This window comes from Populus trichocarpa, chromosome 17 (assembly GCF_000002775.5).
Source record: "Populus trichocarpa isolate Nisqually-1 chromosome 17, P.trichocarpa_v4.1, whole genome shotgun sequence".
NCBI classification, from domain to species: Eukaryota; Viridiplantae; Streptophyta; class Magnoliopsida; order Malpighiales; family Salicaceae; genus Populus; species Populus trichocarpa.
Genome location: NC_037301.2, coordinates 14,558,781 through 14,572,276, shown reverse-complemented (window position 1 = coordinate 14,572,276; position 13,496 = coordinate 14,558,781). Strand labels below are relative to the sequence as shown.

At 35.4% G+C, this 13,496-nt stretch overlaps 1 protein-coding gene across 8 annotated transcripts in view; it reads left to right on the top strand.

The window, feature by feature from the left end:
* Nucleotides 1–13,419, top strand: part of LOC18106479 (protein NRT1/ PTR FAMILY 5.6) — a 48,607-nt gene extending 35,188 nt beyond the window's left edge. The window contains exons 1-7 of one of the 8 annotated variants that reach the window (XM_052448739.1): nucleotides 6,113–6,395; nucleotides 7,918–8,005; nucleotides 9,938–10,051; nucleotides 10,162–10,314; nucleotides 10,409–10,626; nucleotides 11,551–12,086; nucleotides 12,353–13,419. In XM_052448739.1, coding sequence (XP_052304699.1) covers nucleotides 10,167–10,314; nucleotides 10,409–10,626; nucleotides 11,551–12,086; nucleotides 12,353–13,196 — 1,746 coding nt within the window. In that variant the 5' untranslated portion in view covers nucleotides 6,113–6,395; nucleotides 7,918–8,005; nucleotides 9,938–10,051; nucleotides 10,162–10,166 and the 3' untranslated portion in view covers nucleotides 13,197–13,419. Of the gene's footprint in view, nucleotides 1–6,112; nucleotides 6,396–7,912; nucleotides 8,006–9,937; nucleotides 10,052–10,161; nucleotides 10,315–10,408; nucleotides 10,627–11,550; nucleotides 12,087–12,352 lie in introns of those variants that run through there. The other 7 variants (XM_024588680.2, XM_052448743.1, XM_024588679.2 and 4 more) reach the window with 7 other exon arrangements.
* The last annotated feature ends 77 nt before the right edge of the window (nucleotides 13,420–13,496 follow it).

The window sequence follows — 13,496 nt, the reverse complement described above, 5'->3', positions numbered from 1 at the left end:
AGAGCCGATAGCTGAGGCGTATGGAATCTTATCCATGTATCCACATTCTTGCTCAGTTTTTGGTGACTGATCTTTGCTGAGCTTGAAATGATTCCCCAGTGGTGTACTTACTGGTTTAGGATTATCCATACTAAACCTGCTGAGAACCTTCTTGACATACTCTGTTTGTGAAAGCTTTAGTACGCCTTTATCTTTATCTCTGAAGATTCTCATGCCAAGTATTTGTTTAGCAGCTCCCAGATCCTTCATTTCAAACTGTTTTGACAACTGCTGTTTCAGCTTATCAATCTCCTCAATGCTGGATCCTGCAATCAACATATCATCTACATATAATAGTAGAATGATGTAGGAGTTGTCAAAATGTTTGAACATAGCAACAATGATCAGCTTGGCATCTTGTATACCCGGAACTGCACATGAAGTTGTCAAACTTCTTGTACCACTGTCTTGGAGCTTGCTTCAAACCGTATAGGCTTTTCTGTAGCTTGCAGACTTGATTCTCCTTTCCTTGCATTGCCAACCCCTCTGGCTGTTGCATGTAAATATCTTCCTCCAAGTCACCATGAAGGAATGTTGTTTTTACATCTAACTGTTCAAGATGTAAATTTTCTGCAGCTACTATCCCCAGAACAACTCTGATTGTTGTGAGCTTCACAACTGGAGAAAATATCTCAGAGTAGTCAATGCCTTTCTTTTGTTGAAACCCTTTGACAACAAGTCTTGCCTTGAACCGTTTACTTCCGTCATGCTCAGTCTTCACTCTGTAAACCCACTTGTTTTGTAAAGCCTTCTTTCCTTCAGGCAGTGTGGTTAGCTCCCAAGTCTTGTTCTTCAGCAACGAACTCATCTCATCCTTCATGGCTAACTCCCACTTGCTTGAGTTTCCATCTTGTAAGGATTCTTCATAAGTTAGCGGTCACCATCCATCTGTCAACAAAATGTAATTCAGTAAAAGTGTGAACCGTTGCGGGGGCTTTATCGTCCTCGAAGACCTGCGAACAACTGGTTCAATTGGCTCCGCATCTTCTTGTGTAGTAGCGGGTACAGATATGCTTGAGTCTTCTTATAAAGGCTCTTGATTGTTGTTCTGCTCAGTAACATCGGGAAGGCCTTCTAATCTTATGAATTCAGATCCTTGTGGACTTGTATCTGAATCAGCATTATCTGTTTCTGCACTTGATCTGTCTTTGTACAGAACTTTCTCATTGAAGATCACGTTCCTGCTTCTGATAATCTTTCTATTCTGATCATCCCAGAACCGATATCCAAATTCTTCATCTCCATAGCCGATGAAGAAACATTTCTTGGATTTGGCATCCAACTTGTTGCTAGCATCAGAATCTATATGAACATAGGAAACACACCCAAAGACCTTTAAATGAGAGAGTTGTACCTCTTTTCCTCTCCATACTTCCTCGGGCAGTCTGAACTCCAAAGGAACTGATGGTCCACGGTTGATCAAGTAAACTGCGGTATGAACTGCGTCGGCCCAGAATGTTTGAGGTAACCCTGAATGCAACCTCATGCTTCTAGCTCGTTCATTGATGGTCCTGTTCATCCATTCAGCAACGCCATTCTGTTGCGGTGTGCCTGGAACGGTCTTTTCCATTCTGATACCATTGATAGCACAATACTCCTTGAAACCTCCATCAATGTATTCTCCCCCGTTATCGGATCTCAAGCATTTCAACTTCAGACCTGATTCAGTCTCAACTATAGCCTTCCACTTCTTGAATGTTTCAAACACATCAGATTTATTTTTCAGAAAGTAAACCCATACCTTCCTACTGAAATCATCAATGAAAGTCACATAATACCGAGAACCTCCAAGAGATGCTACTGGAGACGGTCCCCATAAATCTGTGTGTACCAGTTCTAGCTTTCTTGGTCTTAAGGTCCTGCCAACCTTTAAGAAACTGAGCTTCTTCTGTTTTCCAAGAACACAGCTTTCACAAATGTCTAGATCAACATTTTTAAGCTCTGGCAGCTTTCCCTTCGATTGAAGTACCTTCATCCCCTTTTGACTCATATGGCCGAGTCTACAGTGCCATAGATGTGCTTGATTTTCTGCTTCAGTAGAGGCAATAATGTCTGCAAATCTTGTGGTCATATACAGGGTGTCCGGTTTTCTTTCCACGAGCCAAAACCATTGCTCCCTTTGAAATCTTCCACATACCTCCAGAAAAAAGGATTGAATGACCACTATCATCAAGTTGTCCGACCGAGATCAGCTTCTTCTTTAGATCAGGAACATGCCTTACATTTTGCAAGTTCCATATAGATCCATTCATTGTCTTGATTTGTACATCTCCTATACCCACAATATCCAATGGTTGTCCATCGGCCAGATAGACTACACCGTGATCTCCAGCAATATAGTTTTGCATCATTTCATGGTGTGGTGTACAGTGAAATGAAGCACCAGAATCAAGAACCCAATCATCAACAGGACTATGCACAGCAAGAATCAAAGCATCTTGCACCTCATCTGTAGTGGCGTTTGCAGAATCTGCTTCAGGTCTTTTCGGTTTTGTGCAATTCCTCATGAAATGACCAGGTTTGCCACAATTCCAACATTCAACCTGCTTTCTGGGTCCGAACTTGCTTTTACTTCTGTATCTTGATTTTGATCTGCCTCTGGATAAGCCTCTATCTTGTCTCCTCCCTCGAGTGTTGATGTTGAGAGCTGATCCTGAACTTGAACTTTCACCTGAGTCTTTCCTTCGAACTTCTTCAGCTAAAATCAAGTCTCGGATGTCATCATATTTCAGTTTGGATTTTCCAGCTGAGTTGCTCACGGCTGTCCTCATACCTTCCCAACTGCTTGGAAGTGAAGCTAGCAAAATAAGTGCACGGATCTCATCATCAAACTCAATCTCAACAGATGATAATTGATTTGTGATGGTATTAAAGTTGTTGAGGTGTTGTGTCACAGAAGTGTTTTCGACCATCTTCAAGTTGAACAACTTTTTCATCAGGTGCACTTTATTATTTGCTGATGGCTTCTCATACATCCCAGACAAGGCTTCCATCAATCTTGCAGTGGATCTTTCTTTCGTAACATTGTGAGCAACTCTTCTTGATAAGGATAACCGGACAATGCCCAGAACTTGTCTATCAAGAAGTAACCAATCTTCTTCTTGCATATTTTCTGGTTTGCTCCCCAACAAGGGAAGATGAAGTTTCTTCCCATATAGATAATCCTCAATTTGCATTTTCCAGTATCCAAAATTTGTCCCGTCAAATTTTTCAATTCCAGCTGCTTTTATTTCATCTGCCATTTTTACTACTTCTCCGATTCGAATTTCCCAAATCTGACCTTACAGATGTGTCCGGAACGGCCGAAAACCTTGGAAATGACACTGAGAGCACTCCAATCGGACTTCGGATGGCTCAGATTTTAGCAATCAAAGTTTTGGATTAACGGACGGTGCAGATGCAGCCGCGTGTCAGCCAGAGTACCGCCTGCGTCGCACCGGATCAAAAACTCAGTAGCGGTTCTGATGAAGCCACGTGTCAGCAGATTAGGTCCTGCGTCACACCGTATCAAAACTCAGTAACGGTTCTGATGAATCCACGTGGCAGCAAATTAGGTCCTGATCAAAACTCATCAACGGTGCAGAGTGAGCCACGTGTCAGCAGATGATGGCCTGAGTCGCACTGGATCAATACTCAAGAGTGGTCCTGATTTAACCACGTGTCAACTGATTGGATCCTGCGTCGTACTGGATCAAAACCCCTCAACGGTGATGATGTAGCCACGTGTCAGAATATTAGCTTCTGCGACACATCGGAACAAAACTCAGTCGGATGACGTGGCAGGTTACGTGGCAGTTGACGCGGATGGTGACCATACGGAGGTGATGACGTGGCGGGTCAGCCCGACCCGTTTTGCAGAAGTCGGGCGAAGATGGAGCGTGGCGCGCGTACGGCGCGTTGGTGCGCGTGGGCAGTCTGGACGTCGGCGCGTGGGGAGCGTGCGGGCATGCAGGACGTCGGTGCTTCGCCGGGTTTTCAACAGTGGATGCTTCCGGTTGTCCTCTACACGATGGTATGTTCAAAAACACGTTTGGAGAACTTTGATTTTTGAGTTTTGATCAAACACCCTCTTTGTCAAGAACAAGCTCTGATACCAGTTGTTGGGCTATTTCTAGAACTCAAACACACACAATTTACGTGGTTCGGCAACTTGCCTACTCCACGGAGCTACTGGTTTGTATTAATGAAGCTTACAAACAATACAAACAAAGGAGGAGGCGATAAAACTCTCTCAACTCAACTCTACTCTCTCAAGCTCTCTCTATTCTTCTCTGTTCTCTCTTCTCTCTGTGTTTCTCACGCTGCTCTCTGTGTTCTTCATGCACTAACAAACACATCACAGGGGGGCACATTAATATACAATTAATGGGAGTGAGGGGGAGTCCTCCACCATGTGCTAAGTGGGAGATTAGGTAATCCCACTTGCACATGGTGGGGCTTGCTTGTCTCCAATAATTAACAAGTTGCCCCTCGCTTCTTCGCTTCGGCCGCAGCCATAACTCCTATAAATCAAAGTCCTAAACTTAAGCAATAATAATAGCAAAATAGAGACCCTAATATATATAGGAGTCTATGTTAAATAAGGAAAAGGTGGCTGTAGGCAAAATACATTGCTTGGCTCCAGTGTTTTCTTCCTTGTAGAACTATCATTTTTGCTCTGAGATTTAAATGGCATGTTAACCTAAACAACCTTCATAAGACACCTATTAATACATTTGACTCAATCTAAGAACTCATAAGGTGGTTCTTGGAATACAATATACACTTCATCATCTCCATTATAATTTGATTGTTTTTCTTTGAAATTTCATTTTATTAGGGTGTATAGTAAACAATGAACTGTCTTTCAATATCTTTATCTTCACAAAACTTAGAAAAATATCTTTAAATATACACTTTGCTCTTATTACTTCTCAATACTTTTATACAATGACCATATTTTTTTCAATAAGACATTTAAATTGCTTAAAATAGTATTAACTTTAGATTTTTATCTCATAAAATACACCCAAGTTATTCTACTATAATTATTAATAAACAATATAAAAACCTAAGTGTAAAAGACTAAAACTAAAGGAACCAAATATGAGAAAATAAAGCTTTTATGATGAAAACAATTTTTTTACACAAAAGAAAAGGCGACTGGTTGTTTTTTATTTTTATCTTGGTCCTTCTTTCAATTGTTTTTTATATTATAAATTGAAATCTTACTTCATTAAATTGGTTTCTAATTAAACTTTAAAATCATTTCAAATACCTGGAATTCTAAAAAATATGCAAAGAAAATAAAATTTCAAAATAAAAATAGTTATCTTGTAAAATAAAAATAAAAAGGGGGCGGAGTGCACTGTGAGAGGAAGCGCATTAACCGGCAATGAAATAACGTTTTCTTTTTAGGTTTATTGTATAATATATACTTTGGCCTTTCTCTGCTTTTAGCCATCCAATTAGAAGCATATCACGTTTGCTCCATTTTTGGACAGCCTGACAGCTTTTTGTCTATTTTCTTCTTGGATAACGTTCTCCCTTTTCATCTCTCTCTCTCTTTTACACCTCTTATTGTGTAATTTTAAATAAAAACTAGTTTATAAATATCTGGTTAAAAATTAATGTTGAAAATAAAATAATTGAAAAGCCAAAGATTGCTCGTAGAAGGATATTGTTTTTGCTAAACTCAAGGATCGATGTTATTTGAGCAAACTAGTAGTGGATTTGCAGCAATAGTTTTCTCATTTGGACCGTAGTTTGTTGCAGGTCCACACAAAACTCAGCACATTAATTGCAGGTAACCGAAATGGGTAGAAGAATGTGGCTGAAACAAAATGCAGTCCCAACCAATAAAACAACCAGAAATTCTTGTTGTAGTGTTTGTTTTTATAGTTAAATTGTGTTTTTAAGAGTTTTTAATTTTAAATTAATTTATTTTTTTATGTTTTTATATTGTTTTTCCATGCTGATATGAAAAATAAAATTTAAAATATATATATATAATATTTTAATATATTTATAAAAAAATATTTTAAAAAAAAGACTGTACGAAAGTCGTCTATCTAGTCTTAGTAACTGTGTGTGTTTCTTCCTGGCGTCTTCTCTTTTTATGGTCTTCCTCTTTTGACATAACTGTATGTGCTTCTTCCTGGCGTCTTCTCTTTTTATGGTCTTGCCTTTCCCTGTATATAAATCAGCACTGGGCTTACCGGCATTGGAAGTGTAGAGAGCACATCCCACACCTCTCACTATCGTTTCTTTGGAGCAAGACAGAACTCCAGTGTTCAATTAGGTTGGCAGAGTAACTGTGAGCTTACACAATTGCTCCAAAGAGATTGCTCAAGAGTGGGCGTTCATGCAAGGATCAGGTATGTAGAGTCTCTTAAGGCAGTATTTCTTAGCTGGAGAACATGTCAACTTCACTACTGTCTTGCATGCTATTAATTTCCATTGTTTGATAAATATACCTTACCTTGTTTGTTTTCGAGAATTTATTTTTCTGAAACTATTTTCTTTACTTTTTCATGTTTGATAAATATAAAAAAAAATAGGTCAAGAAAACTAAATTCCAGTTAATAATAAAAAATACACTTTATACGCTTTATTCTAAAAAAAACACTTTCCCTTCCATTATTAACAAAACACTTTATTGACAAAACACTTTCCTTTACTGTTGCAGTACAATCATACAAATTAATTGGTTATCGCTTTGAGTTTTTTTTTGATTTGGTAATATAGGGAAATTATTTTTTTAATTAAAATAATATTTTTTAGATTTAATTCATAAAAATTATAAAAATATTAATTTAATATTTTTAAGATAAAAAATACTTTAAAAAATAATTTATGAAGTTACAATTATTATTATTTTAATTTTATTATTTTTCAATTTTTTTATATGTTAGATTTAATATCTATTATTTTGATTATTATTTATTTTATTTGAAATAATTTATAATATTAGAATTTTTTTCAATTTCATTCTCATTCAACTTTTTAATTTATAAGATTTGTTCCTTATTATTTTAATAAATTAAAAAAAAAATAAAATATTAATAAGCTATTTTCCAGCCTTTTTTTTATAAAATAACCAAATACTAAAAAAAAAATTTCCAATTTACTTTCCATCCTACTGCTACTAAACATTTTTTCTTCAAATAAACTGGCCTACCTAGTGAGATTCTTAGCTAACTAATTTGAAAATACCCCTGCTCTGAAATTTGGACCCTGTTTGATGTCATGGCTGACGTTCGAAAGAGTCTTCAAGTGGTTATGAAAATGGAGAGTCATTAACATTAATTTTCTCGAACCAATGAAACCTTAGCTAACTTGACTTAAAGCCAATATGGGGTCAGGTGGTTTTTTATCAAGTCTAGTCAACTTTTTGCGTTTTTCTTTCTTTGCTTATTTTTATGTCTTCTTTTTTTATTTCCTTTTTTTTTTGTTTTCAAATATTGGATACAAAAATAAGATATGAAAAGGTGCTAAAACTTATAAAATGACTGCAGTTTTTTAAAAGCTGACCAAATTGTACAGAAAAGTTTTTTGTTTTTATATATTTTTTCAAAACAAGAGTTGGGAAAAAACGAGTAAAAGGTGTTCATGGTAATTTGCCCTTGATCCCCTCATTGATCTTTATACGCGTTTCATCATACGCGTTGGAGGCAGTTTGAGTCCTCACATGACATGCCGCCCAAAGCGAGCCAGCACCTTTCACTTGTTGACGAGTGATTTGCACGCGCGAGCCTTTTCTCTTCCCCTTCACTTCCATGATTTTAGGCCCCTTCTCTCTCCTGATTTGCTTCCGTGATTTCAGGTCCTTCTCTGCACACGTGTTTTCAGGCAGATAATATTTTAACAATTTTCTTTTTTTTTTTTTATTAAGAGAAGGAAATTCGGACGTCATAATCAACTTGAAAAGCGTTGGTACGACCAAAGGGCAAAGAAGTATACAAAGCTGAGGTGTGCTGTAGCTCAGGTAAATAATTAAATCCTAACCTTCAATATAATTCAAAATTCTAATTCACACATAAATGTAGCAATTAATAGTTTGAATAAGTTCTGAAAAAAAAAATTTCAGTGTTCTAATGAGTCTCAATTAAATTTCCCCAAATATATTCTCATATAAAAACCTCGATTTGGCATTAGTAATCTCTTCTAATATTATTTAGGATTGCAAAATAATTCTTAGTAAACAAACAAAATGCATAACTTAATAAAAACCTAGTTGAATTGTTGAATTTTTTTATTAAGTTTTTATATAAAACATCTATCTTTTATCCAACAAATTGGTAAGAATATCTTCATAGAGAACTCCAACAAAATTAATTAAATTATATTCTTTTCTTTATCTTTAATATTTTAAAAGATATAAATTCATTTTAGATTTCACATACATAGACTAAAAAATTTTAGTCGAGATATATTATGATATTAAAAGCAAGATGTTATTAAATATATTACTCTTGGTTTGGTTAAAATTTAAAAAATTAACCAGTTTTTTTGTGACATCTATTAATTAAATCTTGTTAGTACATTTATTAAAATTTAATTATTTTATATGGTAATTTATGAGCTTTTACAATAAATTCTCTTACAAAATAGAAAAGATAAATATAATTGGGAAGATAAAATTATTATTAGCAAATAACCTAAATAAGATACTAGTGAAATCCTAATTAAGAAAATTGAATAATTTTCATTAAGTTTAGGTATGAATAGTCTATCTTTTATTAGGTAAAAGGAAAATATTGTCTTCTTGAAAAAGATGAAGAACTCCTACTTGTGAACTTGAAAATTGATTTAATTATATCTTATTTTTTACCAACTAATAAAGCATTACTTCAAACTTTAAGAGATGCCGAATTTGATTTTCTCCTTGCATATGTGCAATATGTTTGCACACAATATGAGATTGACATACCATATATAAATACTTTGTATAAAAAAACTACATGTCATTTATGTTAATAACAAAAATCAATTATAGTTTATTAACATTATCATTATGATATATTTAACTCAACAATAGATTTTTAGTTAGAATAATTAAATTCTAGATTTAGTGATGGGACAATAAAACTCCTTGAACTTAACTTTGCTTTAGAACTGGAGAACAACTTTAAATCATTTAAAGTTGATGTTATTTGCAAGCTTGCTAAGAAATTTTATCCTGAAGATTTCAATGAACATGAGATATATTATTTGAGATTTCAAATAGATCATTATTAGATTGATATGATTCATCATAAGAGCTTTTAGAATATGTCTATCATTTCTGAATTATGTCGAAGCTTAGTTGAAATAAATAAGTCGCTGCACTATCATTTGATTGATAAGTTGATTCGTCTTATTTTGACTTTGTCTATTTTCATTGTCATCACAAAGCGAGCATTTTCAGCAATAAAACATGATAAAACCGTGTTTTGCAATAAAATGAAAGATGAATTTTTAGTATATTTTATGATGATTTACATTGAACGAGAGTTTGCTGAAGATATTGATTTAGATTCGATCATAGATGAATTTTATTCCACAAAACATGGAAGGGTGCAACTTCGATAGTATAATTTATTTATTTTTAATTTTATATACTTTAAATTCAAATTAAAACTTTATTATTAACTTGAGAAATTTATATATATAAGTTAATAATTGATCTTGAAAATTAATTTATGTATATCTGCTTGATAGCTCAAGGAGGAAAAATTCCTTGCTCTACATTTGGGTACAACAATTGGAAAATTCTTGTAATAATTCATAATGTTTTTGTAAAAAAATCTACATTATATCCCTACATGTTTTAACTTTTCTTGTAATAATAATATGTTGCCAAGAGTCGACTGATGTCAAATCAAAATACAACATCAAAGCCTGTATGATTAATTTAGTCTTCCATTATGTGTTGAAGAGCGAGCAACGTTGTTTCAAGGCTGCGCAGGTCCTGCAAGTTTGTGAGCAACGGCTTAATTAATCCTGGTGCTGTGAGTCAACATCATATAGCGAAACAGAAGAAATTGCCCATGTAAGTAGTGATTTTGACATTTCTTGTGTTCCTCAATTTCGCGTCATCTAAACTATATATATAATAATATCGTCTTGCGTAATATTGTCTAATGGGTTGCCCATTTTTAGGTGAAATGGCTACTTCTGTACAAAGGAACCTTATATCACTTATTATCAACTTTCAACTGGTGCGTCCGTCATGGTTTCTCAGCGCCCTCTGTAGAGTAACTGGCTGGGTCAAACTTCATGTCTATTTTACGAAGGCCGTCTTCTTCATCCTTGGTGATGTTTCCTGATCTGTTCAGCTAATTAATCTTTTTTGAGTGGAGATTAACATGCTCATCAAGCTTTGTTTCAAAATGTTTTGTGAATTTAGGTTTGATTTATAGCCACAGCTTCGTAAACAATGCTGTGGTGTTTCTGTGGATGGATTACTTAATTGATGTGGGGAAATTACCGCTTCCACTAGCTACTATTGCTGTGAATGTTCAAGAAGGTTTATATGTCATTTGCACTTTTCTCATTGCTAACATAGCCGATGCCTACACAGGACCTTATAAAGCAATAGTTTTCAGCACTGCTTCATATGCATTCGTAAGTCGCTCTATTTTATATATATATATAAAAGCTTGATCTTTCACTCTAATATTCTTATACTTGAATTTGTATCCAGTTTGTTTCATATAAATTTAATACCCTTTAAAAAAAATCAATAGAAAATATTGAAAACCTGATCTAGCTTATTCAAGAAAATCTAGTCAATGGAAATCATGTTATATGTGGAATATTTCTTTTATGTTGTCAACTATTTTATAGAGCAGTCCATCTTTATCATTTAGGGTGAATACGACCATGGTATGCTACAGGTGAAATAATTTTTTTTAATATAATTAAAATTTTTCAAGTTATAAAAAATTATTTGATATTTATATTAAATTTAGATTGATATATTTATCTTGAAATCTTCCTATTAGACTATTGTCTGGTTAAAGTTAAAAATCAAATTATATAAAAATTATTTCAATTTAACTTAATCGACTTCATCAGCTTAAAAATAACTCAAATAACTAGTAAAAAAAATCTAAAATAAAAATAAAAAAAATAAAAAAAATAAAAAAAAATACTAAACAAAAAAGGGGCCCTCACAGAGAAGGAGGAGTGAGTCGCACCCCAACTTTTTTAGTATAGTAATCCTTGTAACTTTACATAAGTTATTGAGTTCATATTATCAAAAAGAAAAAGAAAAAAAGAAAGAGTTATTGAGTTCATATATTATTTGAGTTTCTAGCTTAAAAAATTCTTGTAAATGCTAAAAAGTTGATATTCTCTGTCAACACTAGCAATTATATGACAAATTTAGGCGAATAGTATATAAATTAGCTTTTATTTGTTTGGTTTTCAAATGAAAACATCTATAACGGAATTTGTTTTAATATTCCTATTCTTTTCGATCGATTTTTTGGTGCTTCAATTTATAGTCATCAATTTGCAACTAAATAAACGTCCATTTTCCTGCAGGGACTGTTGCTATGGTTTCTTGCTAACCGGTTCTGGGGCAATTCATCCTCCACCGTGATTATACTACTTTATCTGATGATGGTACTAGCAACTGTGGGCAAGGCAAGTCAGGATCCTTGTTTAAAAGCATTTCTACGTGATCAATTAGTCGAGCATAAACCTAACCTTAACGCAGATAAGGACCAAGCTGACGAGGTTCCCAGTAAACCAGACAAAGCTAAGGTTCGAAGAAAATTTTGGTGGCGTATTGCTTCTACGGTGGGCACTGTGTCGTCTGTGATAATGGCCGGAGTTTCTAATCAGAGAATGATCGCCGTAATTTCATTTTCGGTTATGGCATTGGCTTGTTTAACCTTTGCGTTAGGAAAAAGCTTTTACTACCCCGACAAACCAACTGGAATCCCTCTTATCGTTATTTATAGAGTACTTAAGGCAGCTTTTGTGAAGCGTCACCTGCAACACGCTCGTGAACCCAATGACTACTACATGAATGATAGTGGTGGATTGCATCTATTGCCCAACTTTCGAATCATCAGGTTGGTGTAGTATTGTGATTCCCGTAGCCCATTTCAATGGGTTATGGGAATTTGGATGCGATACATAAAGTGTTTATGGATCTATATGCCCTTTGGGTAGGGAGGACAACAAGTCCAACTTAGTATTGCATCTGTAAGCCTTGTAGTTGCAAAACAGGCCTTTCCCCAAGGTCCAAGCAGTGACAGTATCACTTTTTCTTTCCCTATATCTCCTCTGCTCTCTTTCTTTTCCCTTCTGATCTGATCTTCTGAGGTGGTGTACACAGGTGGCTGGACAAAGCTGCTCTTTTAGAGACATCCAAGTCCCTCTCAGCTGAAGAACAGGAGAAAAACAGGAGACTTTTCTCAGTCCAAGATGTGCAACAAGTAAAGCAACTTCTTGCAATGGTTCCTATGTGGACAGCACTCCCCATCCACGGCCTCGTTCTGGCAACGGGTTCGACTTTCTTCGTTGTGCAAAGTGAAAGCCTCTATTCTGATCCTGTTTTTTCTATAAATGTTCTGTTTCTACTTCAGGGTTTCGTAACAGTTATAGTTCCATACGTCCATGACATTTTAGTATCCGGATGGATTAAAAAACTTCCGATGCATCATGGTAGAACGGTATGGATTCAAAAACTTCTGAAGCATCGTGTTGGACTCGTGAGAATCGCAATTGGGATTGCGTGCTCTATAATCTGTTGCATGGTATCAATGCTGGTTGAGACTCGTAGATTGAATCTTATTAAAACACGTGGAGATGCTGAACCATTTCCAATGAGCACAGTATGGCTGGTTCCACAGTTTTTCCTGATAGGACTCGTAGAAGGACTGGTTGCTGATGGCTTAGCTGATTTTTATAATGTCCATGTAGATGAGTCTTTGAAACATTATGAATCGCCATTCAACGAGTCTGCAATTGGCGTTGGGAAGTTCCTGAGTGCGGCACTTGTTCTTACTTTGTCAGGCAGCTGGTTTCATCACACTCTGAATACAAGTCATCTGGACAAATATTACATGCTGTTAGGTATTCTAAGTTCTGTGAACCTATGCTTTTATCTGCTTGTCATGTACGCCTACGCATGGAAAGCTCAAGTGAATGGCTCCCCTGACCCTGAAGTCTCGACTTAGATCACTCTCCTCTCGACGCTTCAATGAAATTGCCGGCCAAGGTAGCTTTCCGAGCTGTCAAACTCCAGTTGAAACATTGAGTACGAACACGCCCTTATTGAATCTCTTCAGATAAGTGATTGCTGAAAGATTTGAAGAAATTGGTATGAAACACAATCCCGTGATTAATTTCAGAGCTGTATTAATGACTTTTTACAGGTTCCATCAGAACAAAAATTACTAATCTCTCTCTCTCTCTCTCTCTGTCTCTCTCTCTCTCTCTCTCTCTCTCTCTCTCACACACACACACACTCAATGTTT